Source organism: Chrysochloris asiatica, unplaced genomic scaffold (assembly GCF_000296735.1).
Source record: "Chrysochloris asiatica unplaced genomic scaffold, ChrAsi1.0 scaffold00001, whole genome shotgun sequence".
Lineage (NCBI taxonomy): Eukaryota > Metazoa > Chordata > Mammalia > Afrosoricida > Chrysochloridae > Chrysochloris > Chrysochloris asiatica.
The window spans coordinates 3,253,468-3,278,661 of NW_006408519.1; the positions used below are offsets into that span (position 1 = coordinate 3,253,468).

Genomic DNA, 25,194 nt, shown 5'->3' on the forward strand with positions numbered 1-25,194 from the left:
GGGCTAGGTGCGTAGTGCCGTCCTGGAACTAGGAGGCGGGGGGGGGGGCGGCTGGTGTCTGCACAGTTGTGTGTGTGGTGTGTGTGTGTGTCTAGCGTGCGTCTGGGTGTCCCACTTTGGGTATGTGTAAGGAAGGACCTGGGCTAGGTGCGTAGTGCCGTCCTGGAACTAGGAGGTAAAACCAAAATGCCAGGGCCATCAGGAGCAGAGATTGGACGTGGAACCCCCTACCCCAAGTACAGGGAGTTCAATGGGATGCCCCCATATACAGGGAGTCGCCTAATAATTTCTGGTCTCAGAGGGAAACCCTGGGAGGATGCAGAGAGTTAGGGCTGGAATGCGAGTAGAATTGGAGAGCTTGGGTAGGTTAGAACCTGAAAGCTGCCTGAAAGACTGAACTTCTCTGATCCCCTGGGCCAGGGCCATGCTACGTGTCCTTTGTTGCAGGGCGGTGGCCACATCTAACCATAGAAGAGAATAAGAACCCTCACAAAGCTCTGTCCAACCTTTTGTAACTTGAAGACTGTGAGTAACATTGGGTCATCTTCCTAGGGAGTTAGGGCTGCAATTTTCTTAGCTGGATGACCACAGTTGGGACTAGTAATGATTCAGAGGAGTTAAGGGCTGTATGGGAAATAAAGCGTCTCCACCCTAACCCTCCTTGGTGCTTCCAAACAGTGATCCTGTGGAAACAAGGTTGAGTTAAAGGAGAAGATAGTTCCCAGAAGAAACAGCCCGGCAGTGCTTTCTGTCGGGCACATCTATGAGAAAGTTTCTTTGCTTAAAGCTCTTTACCTCTAAACTTCAACAGAACCACTGAGAGGCAGAGAACTAATAAACACCATTCTTTCACAACTACCATATTCCTGGGCACAAAGTAAACGTCAATCTCATCAGCAAACAAATATGGTTTACAGGCATTGCAGCAATGCAATACAGAGGAGTATGTTTTATTAAAATAGAAATAATAAAGTATTTTGAATTTGTTCAGCAGTCATTCTAAATAGAATTAATAAACAAAACTCCCTGGCACCTAGTTCTATGCTGGATTCAGAAGGGCTGGAAACATGTCTGCCGTTTCACTCAGCACTTTTTGGTGATGTCCTGTGTAATTTTGCTCCACAGAAGCAGACTATGTATTCAGGGCTGCAGTTCTATTTTAAGTGTCTAAATTGTTTTAAACTATTTTAAATGAGTGTGGTTCATGTACAGTTTGCGTTTTATGAATTTGAAGTATGGTCCACAAAATATCCGTTTTCCCCACAAAGCTAGCAATTTTTTTTCTTTTTTTTTCAAAGATTTCCAGTACTTGTAATTTCTCACAACTCTTACGCCACTTGGAGAAGTTTAGTGTGCAGACAGGCTCGGGTATATATTGTAGATTAGATTTAGTTTTACTGAAAGAAAAATGCTACATACTTAGAAGGTTTCAACAGATCCTATAAAACAACTTCTTTGTATAGGATCTTTCAAAGCGGTCCTTTCACACTTTCAACAAGCTCTTCCCCCTGGTGGCCAAGAAAAGTAGCAGTTCTGAATATACATGGTTATATGGAGTCCTGGTGTGGTGCTGTGTGTTAATGCACCAGACTGCAAAGCCGTTTGAACTGCAAGGTCAGCGTTTCAAGCTCACCAGCTGCTCCTCTGAAACCCTTTACTGGGTCGATATAGGTTGGAACCAACTCAATGGCACTTCACAACAACAAGGGAGTCCTTACTGACTATCAAAGGCTTTCAATTATGTGGATCATGACAAGCTATGGACAACATTGCGAAGTATGAGTATCCTTGAACACTTAATTGTGCTCATGAGGAATCTGTACTTGGATCAAGAGGCAGTTGTTCGAACAGAACATGGGAACATTGAATGGTTTAAAATTAAGAAAGGTGTGCAACAGGGTTGTATTCTTTCACCATACTTATTCAACATGTATGATGAGCAAATAATACGAGAAGCTGGGTTATATGACAAATAATCCAAGAAGCTGTGTTATATGAAGAAAAATGTGGCATCAGGATTGGAGGAAGATTCATTAACAACCTGTGATATGCAGATGATACAACCTTGCTTGCTGAAAGTGAAGAGAACTTAAAATGTTTACTGATGAAGATTAAAGAGCACAGCCTTTGGTATGGATTGCATCTCAGTGTAAAGAAAACAAAAATCCTCACCACTGGACCAATAAACAGCATTCTCATCAATGGAAAAAAGATTGAAGCTGTCAAGGACTTCATTCTTCTTGGATCAACACTCATGGAAGCAGCAGTCAAGAAATCAAATGACATATTGCATTAGGCAAATCTGCTGTATAAGACCTCTTTAATGTGTTCAAAAGCAAACATGTCAGCTTAAGGACTAAGGTGCACCTGACCCAAGCCATGGTATTTTGAATAACCTCATATGCATGTGAAAGCTGGGCAGTGAATAAGGAAGACTGTAGAAGAATTGATGCCTTTGAGTTATGGTGTTGGAGGAAAATATTGAAAGTGCCATGGGCTGCCAAAAGAACCAACAGATCTGTGTTGAAAGAAGTGCAGCCAGAGTGCTCCTTGGAGGCCAGGATGGCCAAACTTTGTCTCTCATACTTGGGACATATTGTCAGGAGGGACCAGTCACTGGAGAAGGATGTCATGTTTAATAAGGTGGAGAGTCAGAGAAAAAGAGGAAGCCTCACTCCCAACGAGATAGATTGGCTAAATGGCAGCATCGATGGACTCAAGCGTGGCAACGGTAGTGAGGTTGGCCCAGGATCGGGCAGTGTTTCGTTCTGTTGTGCATAGGGTCACTATGAGTCGGTACCAACTCGATGGCACCTAACAACAACAACAACAACAAGGCCTGGTGTGGTGCTGTGGGCTAATGTGCTAGACTCCAAAGTTGGTTTGAACCTCAAGGTCACCAGTTCAAGCTCACCAGCTGCTCCTTGGAAACCCTATACAGGGTCGCTATGGCTAGGAACTGACTCAATGACACTTAACAACAAAGAGTCCTGGTGTGGCGCTGTGGATTAATGCACCAGACTGCAAAACCGTTTGAACTGCAAGGTTGGCAGTTTAAGCTCACCAGCTACTCCTTGGAAATCCTATACAGGGTCTCTGTGGGTCGGAATAGACTTGACAGCACTTCACAACAACAACAAAGGAGGCAATCACTCGACTGTCCCCACCACTCACCTGTGAGCTGGTCATACTATGGTGGCCTGTGTGTTGCTATGATGCTGGAAGCTTTGTTACAGGTATTTTAAATACTAGCAGGGTCACTCATGGTGAACAGGTTTCAACTGAGCTTCCAGACTAAGCAGGACTAGAAAGAAGGAGAGGCAGCCTACTTGTGAATGTTTAGCCACTAAAAACCTCATGAATAGCAGTGGAACACTGTGATCTAGCACCAAAATATTGAATATTGAAACTTGGTGAATAGCATCAGAATACTGTCCGATAGAGTGCCGGAAGATGAGCGCTGCAGGTTGGAAGATACTCAAAATATGACTAAGGGAAGAGCAGCCACCTAAAAGTAGAGTTAACCATGATGACGTGAATGGAGTAAAGCTTTTAGAACCTTCATATGTTGATGGGGCACAACCTGACATGAGGATAAACAGCTGCAAACATCCATTAATAATCAGAACATGTATGAAGTATGAATCTAGAAAAACTGGAAGTTATCAAAAATGAAAAACGAAGTAGATAAAAATCAATATCTCAGCCTTTAGTGGACTGGTATGGATCTTTTTGAATCTTACAATCATGGTTTACTGTGCTGGGAATGACACATTGAAGAAGAATGGCATTACGTTCATCATTAAAAAGAACATTTCAAGATCTCTATTGAAGTATAATGCTGTCTGTGACAGGATAGTATCCGTATGCCTACAAGGAATACCAGTTAATACTACTATTACTCAAATTTATACACCAATCACTCAAGTCAGTAATGATGAAGAAATTGAAAAATTCTGCCAACTTCAGTCTGAAATCGATCAAACATGCAATAAAGATGTATTGATAATTACTGGCGATTGGAATGCAAAGATTGGAAACAAAGAGATAGGATCAGTAGTTAGAAAATTTGGCCTTGGTGATAGAAACAATTCTAGAGATTGCATTATAAAATTTTGTTCATTGTAAACACCTCTTTTCAACAATATCAAAGACAACTGTGCACATGGACTTCACCAAAAGGAATACATAGGAATCAAATTGACCACATCTGTGGGAAGATGGTGGAAAAGCTTAATATAAGCCCAAACAAGGCCAGGTTCAGACTGTGAAACAGACCATCCATGGCTCATGTACAAATTGAAGCTGAAGCTGAAGAGAATTAAAACAAGTCTACAGGAACCAAATATGACCTTGAACATATCCCACCTGAATTTAGAGACCATCTCAGAACAAATTTGATGCATTAAACAATAATAACCAGAAGATTTGTGTAATGACATCTAGAACATCATACAGGAGGAAAGCAAAACATCATTAAGAAGACGAGAATGAAGGAAAAGATAAAAAATGGATGGTAGAACAGACTCTCAAACTTGCTCTCCAGCATTGAGATGCTAAAGCAAATACAAGAATTGAGAAGATAAAAGCTGAACATCAAATTTCAAAGGGCAGCTTGAGAAGACAAAGTCAAGTATTATAATGAAATGTGCAAAAACCTGGAGTTAGAAAACCAAAAGAGAAGAGCACACTCAATATTTCTCACGCTAAAAGAACTGAAGAAAAAATTGAAGCTTCGACTTGCAATATTGAAAGATTTTGTAGGCAAAATACTGAATGATGCAGAAAGCATCAAAAGAAGATAGAAGGATTACAGAGTCAGTATACCAAAAAGAATTGGTCAATGTTCAACCATTTCAAGAAGTAGCATTTGATCAAGAGCCAATAGTTCTGAAGGAAGAACTGCAAGATGCATTGAAGGCATTGGCAAAGAACAAGCTGTAGGAATTGAAATCTTTAAGAAATTGATGCAGCACTGGAGATACTCACCCCTCTGTGCCGAGAAATATGGAAGACCTACTGATTAGAAGAGATCCAAATTTGTGCCCAATTCCAAAGAGAGGTGACTCACTGGAATGTAGAAATCATCAGATAATATCATTAATATTACATGCAAGTAAATTTTTGCTAAGGATGATTCAAAAACAACTACAATAGTAGTTTGACAGGGAACTAACTGCCAGAGCTTCAAACTGGATTCAGAAGAGGATGTGGAACGAGGGATATCATTGCTAACATCAGATGGATCTTGGCTGAAATACCAGAAAGATAATTACTTGTGCTTTACTTACTATGCAAAGGCTTTCAACTGTGTGGATCATGACAATCTATGGATTGAATAATGGGTATTCCAGAACACTTAATTGTGCTCATAGACCAAAAGGCAGTCATTTGAACAGAACAAGGGGACACTGAGTTGTTCAAAATTAGGAGAGGTGTGCACATGGTATATATTCTTTTAACCATACTTATTCAACCTGTATGCTGAGCAAATAATCAGAGAAGCTGGATTATATGAAGAATGTGGCATCAGGATTGGAAGAAAACTCATTAACAACTGTGATATGCGGATGATATAACTTTGCTTGCTAGAAGTAAAGAGGAATTAAAATACTTACCGGTGATGATCAAAGACCACAACCTTTAGTATTTGTTGCACTTCAATGTAAAGAAAACAAAAATCCTTACCACTGGACCAATAAATAATATCATGATAAATGGAGAAAAGATTGAAGTTGTCCAAGTTTTCATTTTGCTTGGATCCACTATCAACACTCATGGAAGCAGCAGTAAAAAATCAAAGGACGTATTTCATTAGGTAATTCTGCTGCAAAAGACTTTTTTAAGGTGTTCAAGAACAAAGATGTCAGTTTGAGGACTAAGGTGTGTCTGACCTAAGCCATGGTATTATCAATAGCCTCATTTACATATGAAATTTGGACAAGGAAGAATAGATGCATTTGAGTTATGGTGCTGGAGAAAACGGACTGTCAGAAAAACAAACCAATCTGTGTTGAAAGAAGTATGGTCAGGATGCTCCTTTGAATCCAGAATGGTAAAACTTCATTTCTCATACTTTGGACATATTATCAGGAGGGACCAGTCCTTAGGGAAGGAAATCATACTCGGAAACATGGTGGGTCAGTAAAAGAGGAAGACCTCCCCCCCCCCCCCAACTCCACCAGATAGCTTGGTACAGTAACAACAATAGACTCAAGTGTAGCAACCAGTGAGAGGAAGGCACAGAGCTAGCCAGTGTTTCTTCTGTTGTACTTAGGTTTGCTATGAGTCAGAATGACCCGATGGCACCTAACAACAACAACAAGGATCCCTTGTAGCACCGTGGGTTATAAGTTGGGCTGATAACTACAAAGACAGCCGTTTGAATCCACTAGCTGCTATGGGAGAAAGATGAGGTTTTCTGCTTCTGTAAAGATTTATAGCCTCAGAAACCCTCAACTAGGTTGCTGTGAGTAAGAACCAACTCAACTGCACATAACTACCACCACCACTGGGTAGTATGTATGTTCTGAGTTAGCATTTCAACATGAAAGAAGGCATATGGAATACCTATGGAACAGAATCCCTTAAAATGTTCTTGTTATGTGCCATTGAGTGGACTGTGACTCATAGTAACCTTATTATGCACAATAGAACGAAACTGCCCAGTGCTGAGCCATTCTCACAATTGTCGTTACACTTGAGTCCATTGTGGCTGCCACTGTGCCGTTCCATCTTATAGGGAAACTTCATTTTTGCTGACCTTTTGGCTGAAAAGGTAAACAAAAATTCAGTGCTTGGCATTGTTGAGGTTTGGTGCCAGATGATTTGTGTGTGTGTGTGTGTGTGTGTGTGTGTGTGTAGGAATGTCCCATATGTAGGATGTTTACCATCATCTCTGACTTCTAGATGCCAGCAGCAGTGTTCTGTCCTCTCTTATACAACCAAAATGTCTCCAGACATTGTCACATGTCCTCTGAGGGACAAAATTGCCTCTGATTGAGAACCACTGATAGATGTTGTTGTTAGGTGCCATCACATAGGTTTCAACTCATAGCCACCCTATGCACAACAGAAGGAAATATTGCCCAGTTCCATACCATCATGGTATACAGGAAAATAAAACTTGGTCTATGTAGCATCTTACTCCAAGGAAATAATAAAGGAAAAAAAAATCAAAGAAGACCAACAAAAAGTTATTTTTTCTCCCCTCCACTTTATAGTCCACACATTTCATATCTCGCAGAAGTACATGAAGTTACTAAAATGGAATTTAAGTCTAAAATAAAACCAAATTCTTAAAACATTTTTTACTTTGGCATGTCTTTGTATAGCTTTTCAAATATTAAATACTTGTCTTACCATTTATCTTATTATTAAATAGCACTTTTTTTCTCTTGTAATTAGAATAAAAATGGCAGTGCCACAATCATGAAAGTTATCAAAACCAAGACCAAACCACTGATGTTAGAAGCACATTAGTTGACAAACATAAACCTAGATACATAAAGACCCTTTCTAGGCACTGTCATTATTGGATTTTATAATTTGACTATTTCCAATCCCAAGGAGCTCTGGTAGCATGGTGATTAGGAGTCAGGCTACTAACCTCAAGGTCAGCAGTTCAAAACTACCAGCCATTCCACATGAGAAAGATGAGGCTTTCTGTTCCCGTAACCATAAAGATTTACAGGCTTGGAAACCCTATACAGGGTCATTATGAGTTGGAACCAACTCCGCATAACCACCACCACCACCATTTCCAATCCCGGATAGACTTAAAAAAACCCAGTGCCATCAAGTCAATTCTGACTCATAGCTAGCCCTGTAGAACAGAGTAGAGCTGCTCCTTTGGATTTACAAGACTGTAAATCTGTGACTTTTCTGTAAGTAGCCCACTACATCATCAAGGATCCTCCAGTTCCAGACACTGAAGTTAAAAGATAAGCTTTAAGGTTATTTTAATATATAAAGAACTGTGCTTTTTGCTCTGATTGGAGTATTTATACAGAATGACTGTATTAAACATTTACACAAATAGGAAAGGTTAAAATAACACTAAGTGGATTGTATTGGGGTTTGCAGGGTCTAATAGATGACTCCTCTTTTCCCAACTGAATTTATTTAAGGTAACACTTGGGAATTGAACAAATGAAGATCAAAATATCACTGACTGTAGCAGTGCAGGATAAGCACTAGACTGCTAACCACAAGGTTGGTGGTTTAAACCCACCAGTCACTTCTTGGAAACCCTATACAGGGTGGCTATGAGTTGGAACTGGCTTGACAACACTTAACAACAATAAATTATGTTGACGAATAGGGGCTTATTCATGCAAGAGTTAATGCTATCTTCCTGGGGTCTTCTTGTGTGCCATCAAGTCAAAGCTAACTTACAGGGACAATATAAGACAGAGTACAACTACGTCAGAGGGCTTTTAGGCTGCAGTCTTTACAAGAGCAGATTCACAAGTCTTCTCTCCCACAGAGTTGCTGGTTTGAATCACCAACCTTCCTGTTAGCTTCCTAAAGTTTAACTGTTGTGATACCCTGCCTACACTTTGATAGAGTCTACCCAAAGGAATCAACACCCTTACCCAGGATTGCTGCTTCCCACTGGTCCTGAAGGAGTAAAGAAAATAATGGCTGACATATGCAGGCACTGTTCTGGTGTGACGCTGGAGGATAACGCACAGGACTGCAAGGTCAGTTTGAACCATAAGGTTGGTGGTTCAAACTCATCAGCCGCTCCTCAGAAACTCTATACAGAGTCACTATGAGTCTAAACTGACCTGACAGCATTTAACAACAACAACAGGTATTAGCCAGGAGTCCTGGTATGGTGCTGTAGGATAAGCACTGGACTGGTAACCTCAAGGTTGGTGGTTCAAACTCACCAGTTGCTCCCTGGAAACCCTATACAGGGTCGCTGTGAGTGGGAACTGACTCAAAGGCATATAACAGCAACAAGGCACTATTCTAAGCACATTTTATTTATTATCACACTTAAAGTGCATAATAAGCCTAAGAGGTCAGAATCTTTATTGTTATCACCATTTTATAGCTAAGGAAACTGAGGCACTAAAAGGTTGAGTAACTTGCTGTCTTTGTTATCTAGTGCTATTATAACAATTACCACACATGGATGAATTTAACAAGCAAATTTATTTTTTCAAAAACCAAGTTTGATGTTGTAAAGAGTCATCAAGTTGGTTCCAACTCATAGCAACCCTGTGTAGGATTTCAAGGAGCAGCTGGTGAGCTTGAACTGCAGACCTTGTGGTTCAAATGGACCTTGCCATCCAGCGATTAACCCCCAGTACCACACCACACTTGCTGATGTAGTTTGTTGTTGTTAAGTGTCGTCAAGTCAGTTCCAACTCATAGCCACCCTGTATAGGATTTCCAAGTTTAGGAAGATGTTAGTCAAAATTTAAAGCATCAGCTATAGATGAAGCCTTTTTCTCTCGGCTCTGGGGGAAAGATCTTTGTTTATTTTCAACAGCTGTGGGCTTGGTGTCCCTTGGAAATTTCCATGTATCTTGACATCAGTCTTCTCCTAACTCTAGGAGGTTCTCAGTGCAGGGATCCTGGGTCTAAAACGTACACTCCAATCCTGGCTCTTCTTCCTTGGTGGTCATAGGTTCCTTTCTCTCTGCTGGCTTCTCTCTCTTTCTCTCTCTAGCAAAATGTAAGGAGATGCAGGCCACGCCCTAGGGAAGCACCCATTACTTCAGATCAGGAGTATTGCATCCCACTAAAATCCTGCCTCATTAGCATATAAACATTACCTAATTCTCATTAACATAACCTAATCCTACCTCATTAGCACATGTTGTTGTTAGCATGTGTTGACATGTTAACTTGGTGCTGTCAAGCTTGTTTCAGACTCTTAGTGACAGTATGCACAACAGAACAAAACATTGCCCATTCTTAACAATTGTGGTGTTTGAGTCCATTATTGAAATCACTGTCTGTCCATTTCATTTCATTTCATTCTTTTTCTTGGGTCCTCTACCAAGCATAAGGAGCTCTGGTAGCATAGTGGTTATGTATCAGGCTGCAAACCTCAGGGTCAGCAGTTTGAAACTACCAGCTGTTCCACGGAAGAAAGATAAGGCTTTCTGCTCCCATAAAGACTTACAGCCTCGGAAACCCTGTACAGGGTCGCCATGAGTCGGAACCGACTCCACAGCACATAACAACAACAACAACTACCAAGCATGATGTCCATTTCCAGGGACTGATCCCTCCTGACAACAATGTCCAAAGTACATGAGGCAAAGTCTCACCATCTTGTCTTCTAAGGACCATACTGAGCTGTACGTCCAAGAAAAATGTGTTTGTTCTTTTGGCAGTCCATGGTACTTTCAGTATTCTTCATCAACATCATAATTCAAATGCATCAGTTCTTCTCCAGTCTTCTTTATTCATTGTCCAGCGTTCACATGCATACGAGGTGATTAAAAATACCATGGCTTGGGTCAGGTGCACCTTAGTCCTCAAACTAGCATCTTTGCTCTTGAACACTTTAAAGAGGTCTTTTGTAGCAGATTTTCCCAGTGCAATATGTCATTTGATGTCTTCACTGCTCTTTCCATGAGCAGTAATTGTAGATCCAAGTAAAATAAGTCTTGACAACTTCAATTCTGATGTAATTTATTGTTCCAGTTGTGAGGACTTTGTTTTCTTTACATTGAGTTGTAATCCACACTGAAGGGTGTATTCTTTGAGCTTCATTAACAAGTACTTCCTTCACTTTCAACAAACAAGGTTGTGTCATCTGCATATTGCAAGTTGTTAATGAGCCTTCCTCCAATCCTGATACCACATTTTCCTAGCACCTAAGACTTTTTGGCACAGAGACTTCTGATAAATAATTGCAACCCTGTTGAGGACCAGTGGTCACCCACACCTAGGTCCCTTAGTATTCCTGGGGAAGGAGAGGTGGGGCTGGAGGTCAGGAATGCTAACTAATGACATGTCCTCCATATAAAAATAGGCAGGATAAGCAGGAGACATGTGTATCTGAACCTACCCAGTGATTCTGAGGGAGAAAGATCTGGTGATCTTTTCCCATTAAGGCTGTTGTAGGTGGTGGCTGTGCGCCACCAAGTCAGTTTTGACCCTGTGTAGGGTTTCCAAAGCTGTAAATCTTTGCAAGATCAGTAAGTCTTATCTTTTTTCCCATGGAGCAACTGGTAGATTCAAACTACTGAATTATGGGTAGCAACCCAGCTCATAGTCCACCATGTTATCAGGGCTTCTTCCCATTAAGATTTCAGCCTAGTAAACCCTGTGAAAGCAGTTTTACTGTGTTACATAAGATCGCTATGGAATCAACTCAACAGGACCTATCATTCACAATGTATATCCAACGTACAGATATTGCCAGTGTAAGATCAGTAGATACTATTAAGATTTTATCATTATGTTCCTAGGAATTTATCTTAGAAAAACAATTCATGAAACTGTAAAAGCACACTTAAGAAATCCAATCATTTTATAAGATAGAGGATTAGATAAGAAAGAAGCTGCAAAAATAGTGTGGAGATGATGTCTAACCTCTTCTGGCTTCACAAGGGGGAAGGAGGAGAATCATCTGCCCAAGACCAATTCCTATGAGGCAGAGGTCAGACATGTCTCCATCTCCAAACTTCTTTACCCTGTTCTGACACCAACCATTCCTCCCACAGCACTCGACTTCTCTGCTGGGTTTGATCACCTGTTGCAGTGGCCACACAGAACTCACAGACAATATTCACATTTATGAGATTTATTAGGGAAACTAACAGGGTACGCTTCAGGATCAGAAACAACTCAGGTTACACCAGTTCTGTGGTCAGGAGCTCCTCTTCTCAGCCAATCTTGACCTCTCAGCCACATGACCCCTTGGCGTCTGCCCTACTCTAGAAAGTATTATCCTTTTATCCTGTGGGTAACTGCCCAAAGGACACCCCATTCTGCAAGTCAGAGTCCTGCTCGAAAGCATTCAGCTTTACTCCGACTGTGGACCAGGAACCTGCTGCTCTGCTTCTCTGTGTGGCTGCCTCTGTTTCTGTCATTGTTCCACACAAGAATCTTGCTCTCCACTCTTGGCTCTTCCTCTTGATGATCCTAGACTCTTCTGTTCCGATTGCTGAGATGACTTCTTTCAAACCTAGGAGAATGACAAAACTAACCAATCCCCACAACAGAGTCCCTACACCCTGTTTACATTGTCCCACCCAGTCATTTTGCTGGGAGTTACAAAGACCATGACCACAAGAGATATTCTAAGTAAATTCACTGTACCACAGATATAAAAAGCAGAATATCAAATTATATCCACCTTGGAATATAGCAAGTGAAAAATCATGTATGCTTGTAATAGAAAGGAGCAAGGTAAATGAAAACATTTGTCCTCTTCTTTGATTGTATGTGCTTACGTGTGTGTGTGTGTGTGTGTGTGTGTGTGTGTGTATGAGCCCGGCTGGTACAATGGTTAAACTACTCAGCTGCTAATGGAAAGACTGGTGGTTTTTTGACACTAGCTGCTCCGTGGTCAAGATGACAGCCTTGGAAACACTTCGGGGCTGTTCTTACTTTGTCCTATAGGGTCAGAATTAACTCAATGGCAGTGTTCATTTTTGGTGTGTGTGTGTAAAGTTTGTGCAACAAAAAAAATGTAGGGAAGGAATATCAATATTTTAGTAATCACTTTTAACTGAATTTTCTAAAGAAAAAATGGATTATCTACACATCATGATTTATATAGAATAACATGAACAAGAGTGATGAACAGATGTTTGGCTCCAAGGACTCAGAATAAATGCAATTCTGATCAGATTGAGTGTTTGGGTCCTACATAAGTGATGTGTCCCCCTCTCTTCCTCCTGGTAGTATAATGGAATGTGCTTACAAGGACCTGCAGGGGTGCCTGGGCGAGATGGGAATCCTGGGGCCAATGGCATTCCTGGAACCCCTGGGATCCCAGGTCGAGATGGATTCAAAGGAGAAAAGGGGGAATGCCTGAGGGAAAGCTTTGAGGAGTCCTGGACGCCTAACTACAAGCAGTGTTCGTGGAGTGCCCTAAATTATGGCATAGACCTTGGGAAAATCGCAGTAAGTAAAGTCGGTTTTTTGGTTTTAGTTGAAATAAACCTTGAGTTTTCATATTTGACAGCTAACTTTTAGGTAGAATGTTATTGTTGTTGTTATTTTTTACCAGAAGACTTTAAAAAATCAAATAAAAGCTAGGTACAATGTGACTATTAACTTAGAATTAATTTTAAAAATTGATAACACTTCAGAGTTTCATATGACATATGAATCATTCTTACCATAAGGTTTATAACTACTTGGTGGTGGTGGTGTGCCATCAAGTTGCTTCCAACTGTATAGGGTTTCTGAGGCTGTAAATCTTTATGGGAGCAGAAAGCCTCATCTCCCTTCCATGGAGTGACTGGTAGGTTCGAACTCCTGACCTTGTAGTCATCAGTCAGGCTCATAATCCACTATGACACCAGGACTCCTCATAATTACAGACTCTTTTTAAAAAATACAAACAAAAGGGAGAGTGAAGGTGTCTGTATTGAACTGTAAATAACTTTCCAATCTTGTCCTAAAGTGAATATAAATTTAAATTAGTCTAATAAACTGCATTTGGGGCTCCAGACATAAAGGTGGGGGGAAATTTCTACATGATAGGGTTTAGAACATGGGCAGTCCACTGATAGTTGCTCTTACCAGGTAGCAGGCTTAATTTTAAAATGCTAGCTTTGAGAGAAGTAAAATGGACCAGATGGGATGCATTACTTTGACCATTTAAAGTTAATCTGCAACATTTAGGGGGAAATTACTCATAGTAGCCTGCCTGGCAGTACATTTGATTAATGATTCAATCACACTGATTAGTGTTTGCTTCAAGTGTAACTACCAAGTCCACTGGAATGGGAGAGAGTTGAGGTTGTTGGTATTTACAAGCCTTTTTCTCCTTTTATGAACTTAATTCTGTTCATGCTTCCATATTTACAACACATTTCTCCACAGTTTCAGGTGCCATGATCCCCAGGCAAGATAGAAGAGACTTTATGTTTATAAAACTCTAAGGTTCTTTCTTGCCCAGTGAAATAGGCTTCTTGCAGAGCCTTTGCAGTGTATAGGACCTTAGGTGAAATCCTGATCCCCATCCAGAACCTTCTGAGGTGGGACATTCCCACTGACAAGCAGACCAGCCTGGAAGAGCTAGACCAACAGAAGATACATCTTCGAAGAAAGATCTGTAGGAAAACCCCAAAACAAAAATGTCAGTATGATTGGCTACTAGAAGAATAAGCAAATTATTTGCCAGGAAGCCATCAAGGCAAGCAATCAAGTCTCTTCAGGACAAATCCCCCTCTAATACTAAAAGTCAAAGGTTACACATGAGCAGGCATGTAAGCTTACTGGAGACCACATTGATCTAGTGGTGAGTGGAAGAGGGGTAGGGCAGCAATGAAGAAATGGGCTGAGTTCAACCAAATTCCATAGACTCCCGCTTACCTGGAGATGAGTGAGAGAAGAGGAAGGGTTGGGTGGTCCAAAGTGTGGTGAGACCTGGGGACACCTGAGCCTTTGGACAAAGACATGGCAATGGAGGGCTACAGGTGAGAATGAAGCATCCAGCTGATATGGAGTGAGGGAAGACACACAAGAACATCAAAACTTGCAGATAGTACCCATTTGACCTAGCCTCAATTGCTTCATAATCAGAACTCAACTAGAGGAAGATAATTTTTTTTTTTTTTAAATAAAGGAAACAAGGGTAAATTGCTGCAGTTTGATGAACTTGACCTATACTCTTGGATGTCGTAGCTCAAAATACCAACAGAGGGAAGGAGTCTTCACATCAATTATCAGTGCTATCCCCTCTGTATACAGGGTAGATAGGGATGGGCAACTTAGACATTGGCTACTTAAAATGAGGGGACGATAAAGGCATGAAGTGACTGGCTTACAAGGTTTCAAGAGGTAGTTTAGTTTAAGATAGAGTGCAGGGGAAGATAGAGTCCCCACTGAACAGTTTTCATCTTGTCTAGACGGGTCTGTTGAAAAGAGATGGGGATAAAATTCTTACGATTGAATAGTGAGTAATTGTTATCATGATAATTGCTATTGTCAGAACTGTAAATATAGAAGTTTTGTAACAAAAATGGGAACGTAGTCAATGTTACAATCCAGAAACAGAGGACCCTAGGACCATCAAGGGAGAAGAGCACAAGTGGAATGTGGGACCCTATCCAGAGAAGCAGCGACACCAGAGATGGAGGCCGAGATGAAGACATGGAGAGTGAGATCACCTGAGGACTCTAGACTCATGGAAAGAGAGGGACTGAGTGCTGGCGGCTAGGAGAAAGGCTTGCAGAATGTGTTCTTTGGTTGTTTATTATGTATTCCTGAGTGTTTTTGTGTACATCTCCCCACCCCACCCCTCAAAAAAAAAGAAAAACAGAGGGAATAGAAGCAAATACTGTTGAATGATGATGCATGCAAGGGATTGTAAGCATTGCAATGAAATGATGGTGTAAAGCTGTTGTTCTCCCATGCAAACTATCACTCAGGTCACAATATATATATATATTTTAAATGTTAAAGCACATAAGCTTATTGTCTAAATTTTACAAGTCTTGAAAAAAAAAATCAAAAACCTCTAATGTTCTTGTTTTATATCTACCCCACTTCTCAGCTGCTAGGAGCATTTAGATCTCTGTTCTAGCCTCTTTATTAAAAAGCCTGAGACTTTTCTACTTTTGTGTGATAGAATTTCTATAGTGTTGTGGACTGTGACCTTTTTTATGTTTATGTGTCATTTCTAAGAAAGCATCTTATGAAAATCTGACATTGATACACTGGTTGTTTATTTATAGCCCATCATAAGTTGCTGCATTCTTTCTAAAGACTATCCTTGTGGACTCTGAATTATTAATCTGTCTTCAAGCTTCTTGTAGCACTGGTCAGATGGGTATGGACACCTTCAGCAAGTAAAAGATAGTAGAGTCATGAGCCAGTAGGAAGAGAGATTTTGCAAAGACCAGTTAGAGAAAAACACACCTGGGCACTATGATTGTGTCATATAGGTAAAGACTGAAACTCAGATAGATTAAGAGACCCAGACCCTTTCCTGTGCTTCACCTACCACTGTTGTTCACTAAGAAACATCAACCAATTGCTGTTGGTTCAACTCCAACTCATGGCAACTCCGTGTGTGTCTGAGTAGAACTGTGCCTCATAGGATTTTCAATGACTGCTTATTTAAGAAATTAGGTGATCATACCTTGCTTTCAAGGTATCTCTGGTTATACTTGAAACTTTCTGTTAGCAGCCAAATGCATTCATCATTTGACCACCCAAGGGCTCCTCAAAAAGAAACAAGTCAAGAGTAAATATCTAGGGGTACCACTGGTCTAGAATGTAAGTTCCATGAGGGCAGAGAGTCTGTGTTTTATTCATTACTGCATCTGTAGCATCCAGCACATAATTGGGACTCAGTAAATATTTTTGAATGGAAAAAATATAGAGAGATTGTTTAGTCTAAGAGACTGAAGATGAATTGCTTTGGTAAAACTGAAAGATGACTTCAACGGAGCAAATAATTCTAAGACAGCCATAATCTGATTCCCTTCCAGTTCCCTTATCAGTCTATGACCTATCTCACATACAGCCTCTCTCTGTAAAAGTTAAGCCTCTTAACACTTTCATGACCAAGTTATTTTCTACTTTGAATTCTTTATTGATAACCATGTATTTTCATTAAGAGAAAGCATGTTGGATCAAGGAAATTTCTGGAAGTTTGCTATCAAATGGATTTTTTATACCTGTTACTCTGCATTCTGGGTGTGGGGGAGGGTTATAATATTATGTGTGACCCATTTGCCCCTCTGGACTATGGGTGGTAGGATTTGTGGGGCGCATATGTCCCTCTGGACTCTACACTGCTTCTGGATCCCTTGACAGGTGCATACAATTTAGCATACCTAAAAAAGAGATATTCATGCAAACATGAAATCATCACAAGGAAGATAACTTCCAAAAATGCACAGGCGCTGGGAAATATACTTACAAGGCTTAGCTCTCACTGAAAAAGCCAAAAGAGGCAAAATCACCTCCAGGATGCATCACCTCATACAATAAAACAGTAACCGGTGGTACACACCAATTCTTCCATTTCAGTTGTACAGGTCCCCCGATGGCTGTGTGCACCATCCATGGGAAAGCCCTTACTCAATAAACCCCAGAGGAGGGAAATGTGGGTGGGCAGTGTAAGTCATGAAAAGGTTAAATGTGGCATTGGTGGGGGGCGGGGGAGGATATTTAAGTAAAATTCACAATACACTTAGCATATTTTAATCAATTCAAACAGAAAATGCTAACTAAACTGCATTTCTGTGTTTGTGATAGGAGTGTACATTTACAAAGATGCGTTCAAACAGTGCTCTAAGAGTTTTGTTTAGTGGCTCGCTTCGGCTAAAATGCAGAAATGCCTGCTGCCAGCGCTGGTATTTCACATTCAATGGAGCTGAATGCTCAGGACCTCTTCCCATTGAAGCTATCATTTATCTGGACCAAGGAAGCCCTGAACTGAATTCAACAATTAATATTCATCGCACTTCTTCCGGTATGTAGAAAAATGACACTGCCTTTAGATCTTCAGTGATTTGAGATTAATTATGAGTCCCTGTATCATGTTTGGTCACTAGCCTGCTACAAAAAGGAGGGTTTTGCAAATTTTTAGTTCATGATTCTCCAACATGGTTCCACTTTAGAATTATTTGTGTATTTATAATTTACGTATATGGATGCTCGTATCCCATCTCTGATCAGTTGAACCAGAATCTCTGGGTACAAGGCCCCAGAGCATCTGTATGTTAATAAAATATATTCTCTAGTGATTCTGATGTGTTCATGGTGGTGAAAAATCACGAAGTTTGATGAAATGGCAAAATAGTCAACAATGCACCAAAGCAGTCATTGTCAATCTTGTCTGTACTTTGGGCTCACCTGGAGAACTTTAAGATGATTAATGCCTGGTACTACCCTTCCACAAAGGAGCTCTGGTAGCGTAATGGTTACGAATCGGTCCGTGAACAATCGCAAAGCCAGCAGTTCAAAACTACCAGCTGTTCTGAAGGAGAAAAATGAGGCTTTCTGCTCCCGTAAAGATTTACAGCCTCGGAAACCCTATACAGGGTCGCTATGAGTCAGAACCGACTCCACGGCACATAACAACAACAATAAACTCTCCACAGAGCCTAATGCCTTTTGCCTTGGTGCATTGGGACTTTCCTAGGCAATGGGACTTTCATAATATCTGCAGGTTATTCTAATGTTCCGCCAAGGTTGACAGCCACTAGCTTAGAGCGTCAAAGGGAATGGTTTCTCTGCCTTTTCCTTAAAAGGGTGATAACGATCTGCCGCATTTATAAAAGAGAATTCCTATATCATTCCTACATTGTGTGTGTGTGTTTTCCTACCTAGTATGAGAAACTAAAACTAGAAACCAGACCCACTACAGTCTAGTTGATTCTAAAACATATCAACCCTTGAGGGTTGTAACAGTAGTAGCAGCGCAATGCTTAACCCCCTTGTACCACCAGGGCTCCTTAAATGTAGAAGGGGGAAAATTGACCTGTTACTCTCATCATCCATAGACATCACTGGCAGCATTTGGCTGCTGGCAGTTTTGGTTTCTTAGGTTGCAGTAGATGTGGTACCCCATAACAGAAATACCTGATATATCTATTAGTAACCTCATTCTTTTTGCTCTCTTGAAAGATTCTCCTACTAGGCTTGTGCTAATATATATATATATATATATATATATATATATATTGCCTAAGGAAGGAAAGCAATTTCCACACTACTAACCCAAAAAAATTATAGTTCAACATTATTTGGGGACTCAAGTCAGATGTTGTATTTGAAAATGAATATAGTATACTTATCCCCAAGAAATCAAGGATGCCTTTTATATTTTTCCTCAAGAATATAGTGAAGATACGTAAACTCTCTCAGTTTACACATAGAGAGGTCTCAGGGGAATAAAGGGTCATTGTAGGATAAGAACTGCATTTCAAGGTTTGTTGAACCACAAGATCAGTGTTTCAAACCCACCAGTTGTTCCTCAGAAATCCCATACAGGATTGCTATGGTGGCACCCAGAAGAGGAAGGGCTCTGGTGGCACAGTGGGTAAGCACTCACCTGCCACTCTCCAGGTGAAACATGTGGCAGTCTGCTCCCATAAAGATCACAGGGGAGGGAAAACCCTATGGGGCAGTGCTCCTCTGTCCTACAAGGCTGTTATGAGTTGAAATTGACTCCACAGCAAAGGATTTGGGTGGGTTTGATTCAGGAAAGAGGAGTCTTGGTGGCGAAATAGTTCAGTGCTTGCCTGTGAACTGAAATGTCTGGTTGGAACCTGCTAGTTGCTCCAAGGGAGAAAATACCTAGGGATCTGCTTCTGTGATGAGTCCCAGTCTAGGAAATCATATGCGGCAGTTCTGCTCATCATATGAGATTGCTGTGGGTTGGAATCCATTAGACGGCACACAACAATGACCCAGGAGGGAAGAATGAGTGTACAGGGAGGCAGATTTAATAGCCTTCTCACTACTCCCTTAGATGCTTGCTGAAAAGGAAGATAGACTTTCCATCTGAGAAACAATGTTTGAAATAAGAAAAGCCTAGATATAAAATATAAAACTTGATTAGGTGAAATGTGTTTAAATAGTAGCTGATATAAGCAACTTATTTTCTATTATATGATCCTTGTTGTTATTAAGTACTGTTGAGTCAGTTAGGACGCGTAGCTATTCTGTATAGGGTTTACAAGGAGTGGCTGGTGGGTTTGAACTGCCGACCTTGTGGTTGGCAGTCAAGTGCTTATCTTATAGCACTATACCAGGACCCTATATGTGGTTTAGAGTGTGTTTAATATCTTACTATGATGTAAGCCCTTAGGGCCAGGAACTGTGTCCTATGAATGCATATTTGTTGTTAAGTGCTGTCGAGTCGGTTCTGACCCATAGCGACCCTGCATAGGGTTTCCAAGGAGCGACTGGTGAGCTTGAACCACCAAGCTTGTAGTTCAAACGGCTTTGCAGTCTGGCGCATTAACTCACAGCGCCACACCAGGACTCCATGAATGCATATACTTACTACATAATTTAACAGCGCATTTCCCAACCATGGTGTGGAAATTCATTTGCTGTGATCTGTTGGATGGAATATCCCATGTAATTTATTAATAACATTTTTGTATTAAAATGGATTATAGATTGTTTCTATAATACAGTCACTTCTCTTATTCATTAATACTCTTGAGGGAAAGAAAAGGGGTGAATTTATAATTAGCACATTAGAGAATGACTTAAAACCATGGATGTGGCCATTGGCGTTTGATGAACCGTTGAATGTCAACTATTAAATGGGTCTAGAAGGAAAACAGGTTTAGAATTCCTAGTCCAACATAGGAGGAGGCTTCAAAAAGGTTCATGAAAAAAATGGAATGAAAAGGTGACATTTTTCCACAAATGTTTGGAAGCTCTCTCATATTTTAGATGCTTAACAAGCTGCTACACTGGCCAGAAATTAAACCCTGATCTCCCACATGACAGGCGAGAATTCTATTACTGAACCATCAATGCCCCCAACAGATCACAACAGTTGTGTCTTTTAAAAATGTAGGCTTCCTTTGATTTGGTTTAATTAAATTGATTGCTTTAAAACCATTTTTTTAAGTACTCTGTAATGAGACAAATTTTGTTTTTATGATTGAGATCTGTAAACCTATTGCTTGTTAAGTGTGTATCTTCGAATGGGGAATATACACAAGACTTTTAAATATTTACATACCAGTTAAGAGAAAGAAAACTTACCTATATTAGACCCTTATTAAGCATTAGAATTTTTAGTCATACAGTCAACAGGCTTATAATCTAGCTCTCTAAAATGATAAAATGTAAGGATTTTTGCTTTTTGTTCTTAAGAAAGATGTAACCTTCATCTTTGTTTTGCAGTGGAAGGACTGTGTGAAGGCATTGGTGCTGGATTAGTGGATATTGCCATTTGGGTTGGTACTTGTTCAGATTACCCAAAAGGAGACGCCTCTACTGGCTGGAATTCAGTGTCTCGCATCATTATTGAAGAACTGCCAAAATAGCCTTTAAATTTCACCCCTACCCCTTTTTTATTATACTTTTGAGTGTTTTTAAATCACATTTTGTATCATTTTTAAGTATGCATCCAAATAAAAAATCAAGCTAAACATGCTTTACAGACCAAAGTGTGATTCACACTGTTTTAAAATCTATTATGCACTTTACTTCAATCAAACATTTCAGGATTTCACAGTTGATTATAATACATTCTTCATATTCCCACTCCTTGGACCTATCATTCGGATTGTTGTGGTGGTTTTAAGCTTTTCCTATTCATGTAGTACAGCATGTTAAAAAAGATTCAAGCTACCAGTTCTTGTACACATTGCAAATGTTCAGAACTATTTTATAGCTGTTAAATACAAATTATCAAACAACTTTAATATCTTGAAACTGTTGTTATTAAGTGCCAACAAGTCAGTTCCGACTCATAGCGACCCTGTGTAGGGTTTACAAGGAGCTGCTGGTGAGTTTAAACCCCTGACCTTACGGTTCAAACTGACCTTGTGGTTCAGTGCTGATCCTAAAGCTCCACACCAGGACTCCATCTTGAAACAAACTGGCATCAAAATGAGCATTTATGGTGCTTTGTCCATCAGTCACCAAGCAGTTTGTTGTACTGTGGTGGCATGTGTGTTGCTGTGATTCTGGAAGCCATGCTACCAGTATTTTCAATCCCAGCAGCATCACCCATGGTGGACAGGATTCAGCAGAGCTTCCAGACTAAGACAAACTAGGAAGAAGGAGAGGCAAACCACTTTTGAATGGTTAGCCACAGAAAACCTTATGAGTAGTGGCGGAATATTGTGCCATATCAGCAAATGAAGGACTCGAAACTTTTGCTCCGTTTACATCATTAAGGTCAACTCTACTTTGAGAAGGCAGCTCAACCATGTTTTGACTACAGTCCAACCTGAGGAACTCATCTTCTGGCACTATATCTGACAATTTTCTAGTGCTATTCATAAAGTTTTCAATATTCAATATTTTGGTGCTGCCTGACAATGTTCTTCTGCTAGTCATAAGGTTTTCAGTGGCTAAACATTTAGAAGTAGTCCTCCTCTCCTTCCTAGTCTGTCTTAGTCTGGAAGCTCTGCTAAAACCTGTCTACCACAGGTGACCCTGCTGGTATTTAATATACCAGTGGCATAGCTTCCAGCGTCACAGCAACACGCAAGTTACCATAGTACAACAGACAGATGAGTGGTGGAAAGATAAAATGATAGAAATTTTCAGAAGAATACAAATGAGCAACACACACATGTAAAGAAATTAACCTTCATAAGCTGTCTCCTCAAAGTAGAGTTGACCTTAATGATGTGAATGGAGCAAAGCTTTGATGATGGTGCACAACTCAAAATGAGGAGACAACAGCTGCAAACATCTATTAATACTCTAAATGTGGAATGTATGAAGTACGACTCTAGGAAGATTGGAAATTGTCAAAAATGAAATGGAATGCATAAAGATCAGTATCCTAGGCACTAGTAAACTGAAAGGGACTAATATTGGCTATTTTGAATTAGACAATCACATGGTTTTACTATGCTAGGCGAGACAATTGAAAAAGAATGGTAGCTCATTCATTCTCAAAAAGAGCATTCCAATGTTCAAGATCATTAGCCATTGTTGTTGCTGTTATTGTTAAGTGCTGTCAAGTCAGTTCCAACTCACAGTGACCCTGTATAGGGTTTCCTAGGAGTGACTAGTGAGCTTGAACCACCGACTTTGCAGTTCAAACCACCTTTGCAGTTCAGTGCATTAACCTGCAGAGATACTTGTGCTTTATTAGCTATGCAAAGGCATTTGACTGTATGGATGACGACAAACTATGGATAACATTGTTAAGAATGGGTATTTCAGAACAGTTAATTGCAAACACGAGAAACTTGTATATAGACCAAGAGGTAGTCATTAGAACAGAACAAGGGGACACTGAATGGTTTTAAATCAAGAAAGGTGTGTGCCAGGGTTATATCCTTTCACTATGCATCATTTGACTGCTACCTAATTCTCAAAGAAGTTATTGATACTGGTTCACAAATACTAATAACCACAATATTGTAGTTAAAACACCAGAAAATGTGACAAAATCAACAACTATAAAAATATTGACAGCAACAAAAGCAACAATGTGTGCTTATGAAATCACATGTACAGATGAAATCACATGATGCAAAGTGTCATTGTAATTGGGTAATAATGACAGCACTGATCAGAGCAGAAAACATTAGAAATTTCAAAAAGCAAATTAGCATAGAATTTCAGTCTTTTAAGGTTTTCTGCTCCTGTAAAGATTTACAGCCTTACAAACCCCATACAGGGTCGCTATGAGTCAGCTCTGACTCAATGACATACCGTCGTCACCACCACTACCGGCTATGTTCAAAGATGAATTTTCCGATATTCTCGTATTCTCTTTGGGGGAGCTCTGTCTAGATCAAACTGTATCTTGCAAAGTATGTGATCTATATAAAAGCCCAATTAAGATGTTATGTTTGCCCTTGCTGTGTACATGTAAACTGGGTTTATGAAAATGATCTTCTTGTCATAACTAACTACAGGAATATTTTAATAAACATAATAAAATTCTAAAAACCTACATAAAAATTTTATGGACATTTTGCTTTCGCTCCATATAAGAATCACCCAGTGTCACCCCACACCCTTCTCCCTAGTGATGCCACTCCTTTTGTCCTGTAATGTAACATAATCATCACATAATAGCGAATTATAGTCTCAGGTTCCAACTGTATTAAAGTGTAATCCATACTGAAGGCAACTGTGGTCTTTTGACTTTCATCAGTATTTTAAGTCCTCTTCACTTTGAGCAAGCAAAGTAGTATCATCTGTATATTGCAAGTTGTTGACAGGTCTTCCTCCAATCCTGATGCCATGTTCTTCTTCATATAGTCCAGTTTCTGAGATGATTTGCTTAGCGTGCAGACTGAATAAATACGATGAAAGGATACAACTCTGGCGCACACTATTTGTGATTTTAAAACATTTAGTATCCCCTTGTTCTGTTCTAATGACTGCTTCTGGGTCTATGTATATGTTCCTAATGAGCAGAAATAAGTGTTTGGGAATGCCCATTTTTCAGAATGTTATCCATAGTTGTTGTGAATCATATAGTCGAGTACCTTTGCATGGTTGATAAAGCACGAGTGAATATCTTTCTCTACCACTCCTTTGTCCGTTGTCATTTTGTGGTGGCTTATGTGTTTCTGTAATGCTAGAAGCTATGCCACTGGTATTTATAATACCAACAAGGACCTGGTATGGTGCTGTAAGATAAAGCACTGGACCGCAAGGTTGGTTTAAACCAAAAGGTCGGCAGTTCAAACTCACCAGCTGCTCCTGGGAAACCCTATACAGAGTCGCTATGAATCAGAACGGACTCTACAGCACTTAACAACAACAACTACAGTCAAGGAAAGGAATTAATGTAGGATGTATGCACCTACATAAACTTGGGATTCATCTTAGAATTCCGCCTACCACCTGGAATTTGGCACTGTTTCTACCACAGAATCAGCTGATTAGAAAAGGGAGGTAATCTACCAGCTGTTTTACTTGATCCTAATTACAAAAGCAAATTGGGTTGCTGCTACACAATGTAAGCAGGGAGGACTATGACTGGAATGGAGAAGATTTCCTGAGGCGTCTCTTAGTACTTCCAAGCGCAACATAAAGGTTAACGGGAAACTGCATCAACTAGAAAAAGGCAGGGCCCTGCCAGACTGATTGGTATCATTCCACCAGGTAAAGAATCCAGTTGCTCTGTCTGTGGGCAAGGGAAACATGGAGTGGATAGCTTAAGATGAAAGCCATAAATATTAATTGTGGCCTCATGATTAATAACAGAAATAAGGACTGCAGTAGCTTTATATATGTAATTTTTGCTTGCTTCATTTATATTATCTAGCCATTTTCTTTTTTCCTTTCCTTCCCATTTGTATTTTACATGCAAGTTGTTGGTAGTTAACGTTACAATTATTAGTCTTTACAGAATAT

At 40.1% G+C, this 25,194-nt stretch overlaps 1 protein-coding gene across 1 annotated transcript in view; it reads left to right on the forward strand.

Moving 5' to 3' along the window:
• Positions 1-21,570, forward strand: part of CTHRC1 (collagen triple helix repeat containing 1) — a 24,495-nt gene extending 2,925 nt beyond the window's left edge. Inside the window, exons 2-4 of the mRNA XM_006830624.1 lie at positions 12,883-13,104; positions 17,419-17,635; positions 21,037-21,570. Of these exons, the coding sequence (XP_006830687.1) occupies positions 12,883-13,104; positions 17,419-17,635; positions 21,037-21,179 (582 nt within the window). The 3' untranslated portion in view covers positions 21,180-21,570. The remainder of the gene's footprint in view (positions 1-12,882; positions 13,105-17,418; positions 17,636-21,036) is intronic.
• Positions 21,571-25,194: the final 3,624 nt, after the last annotated feature.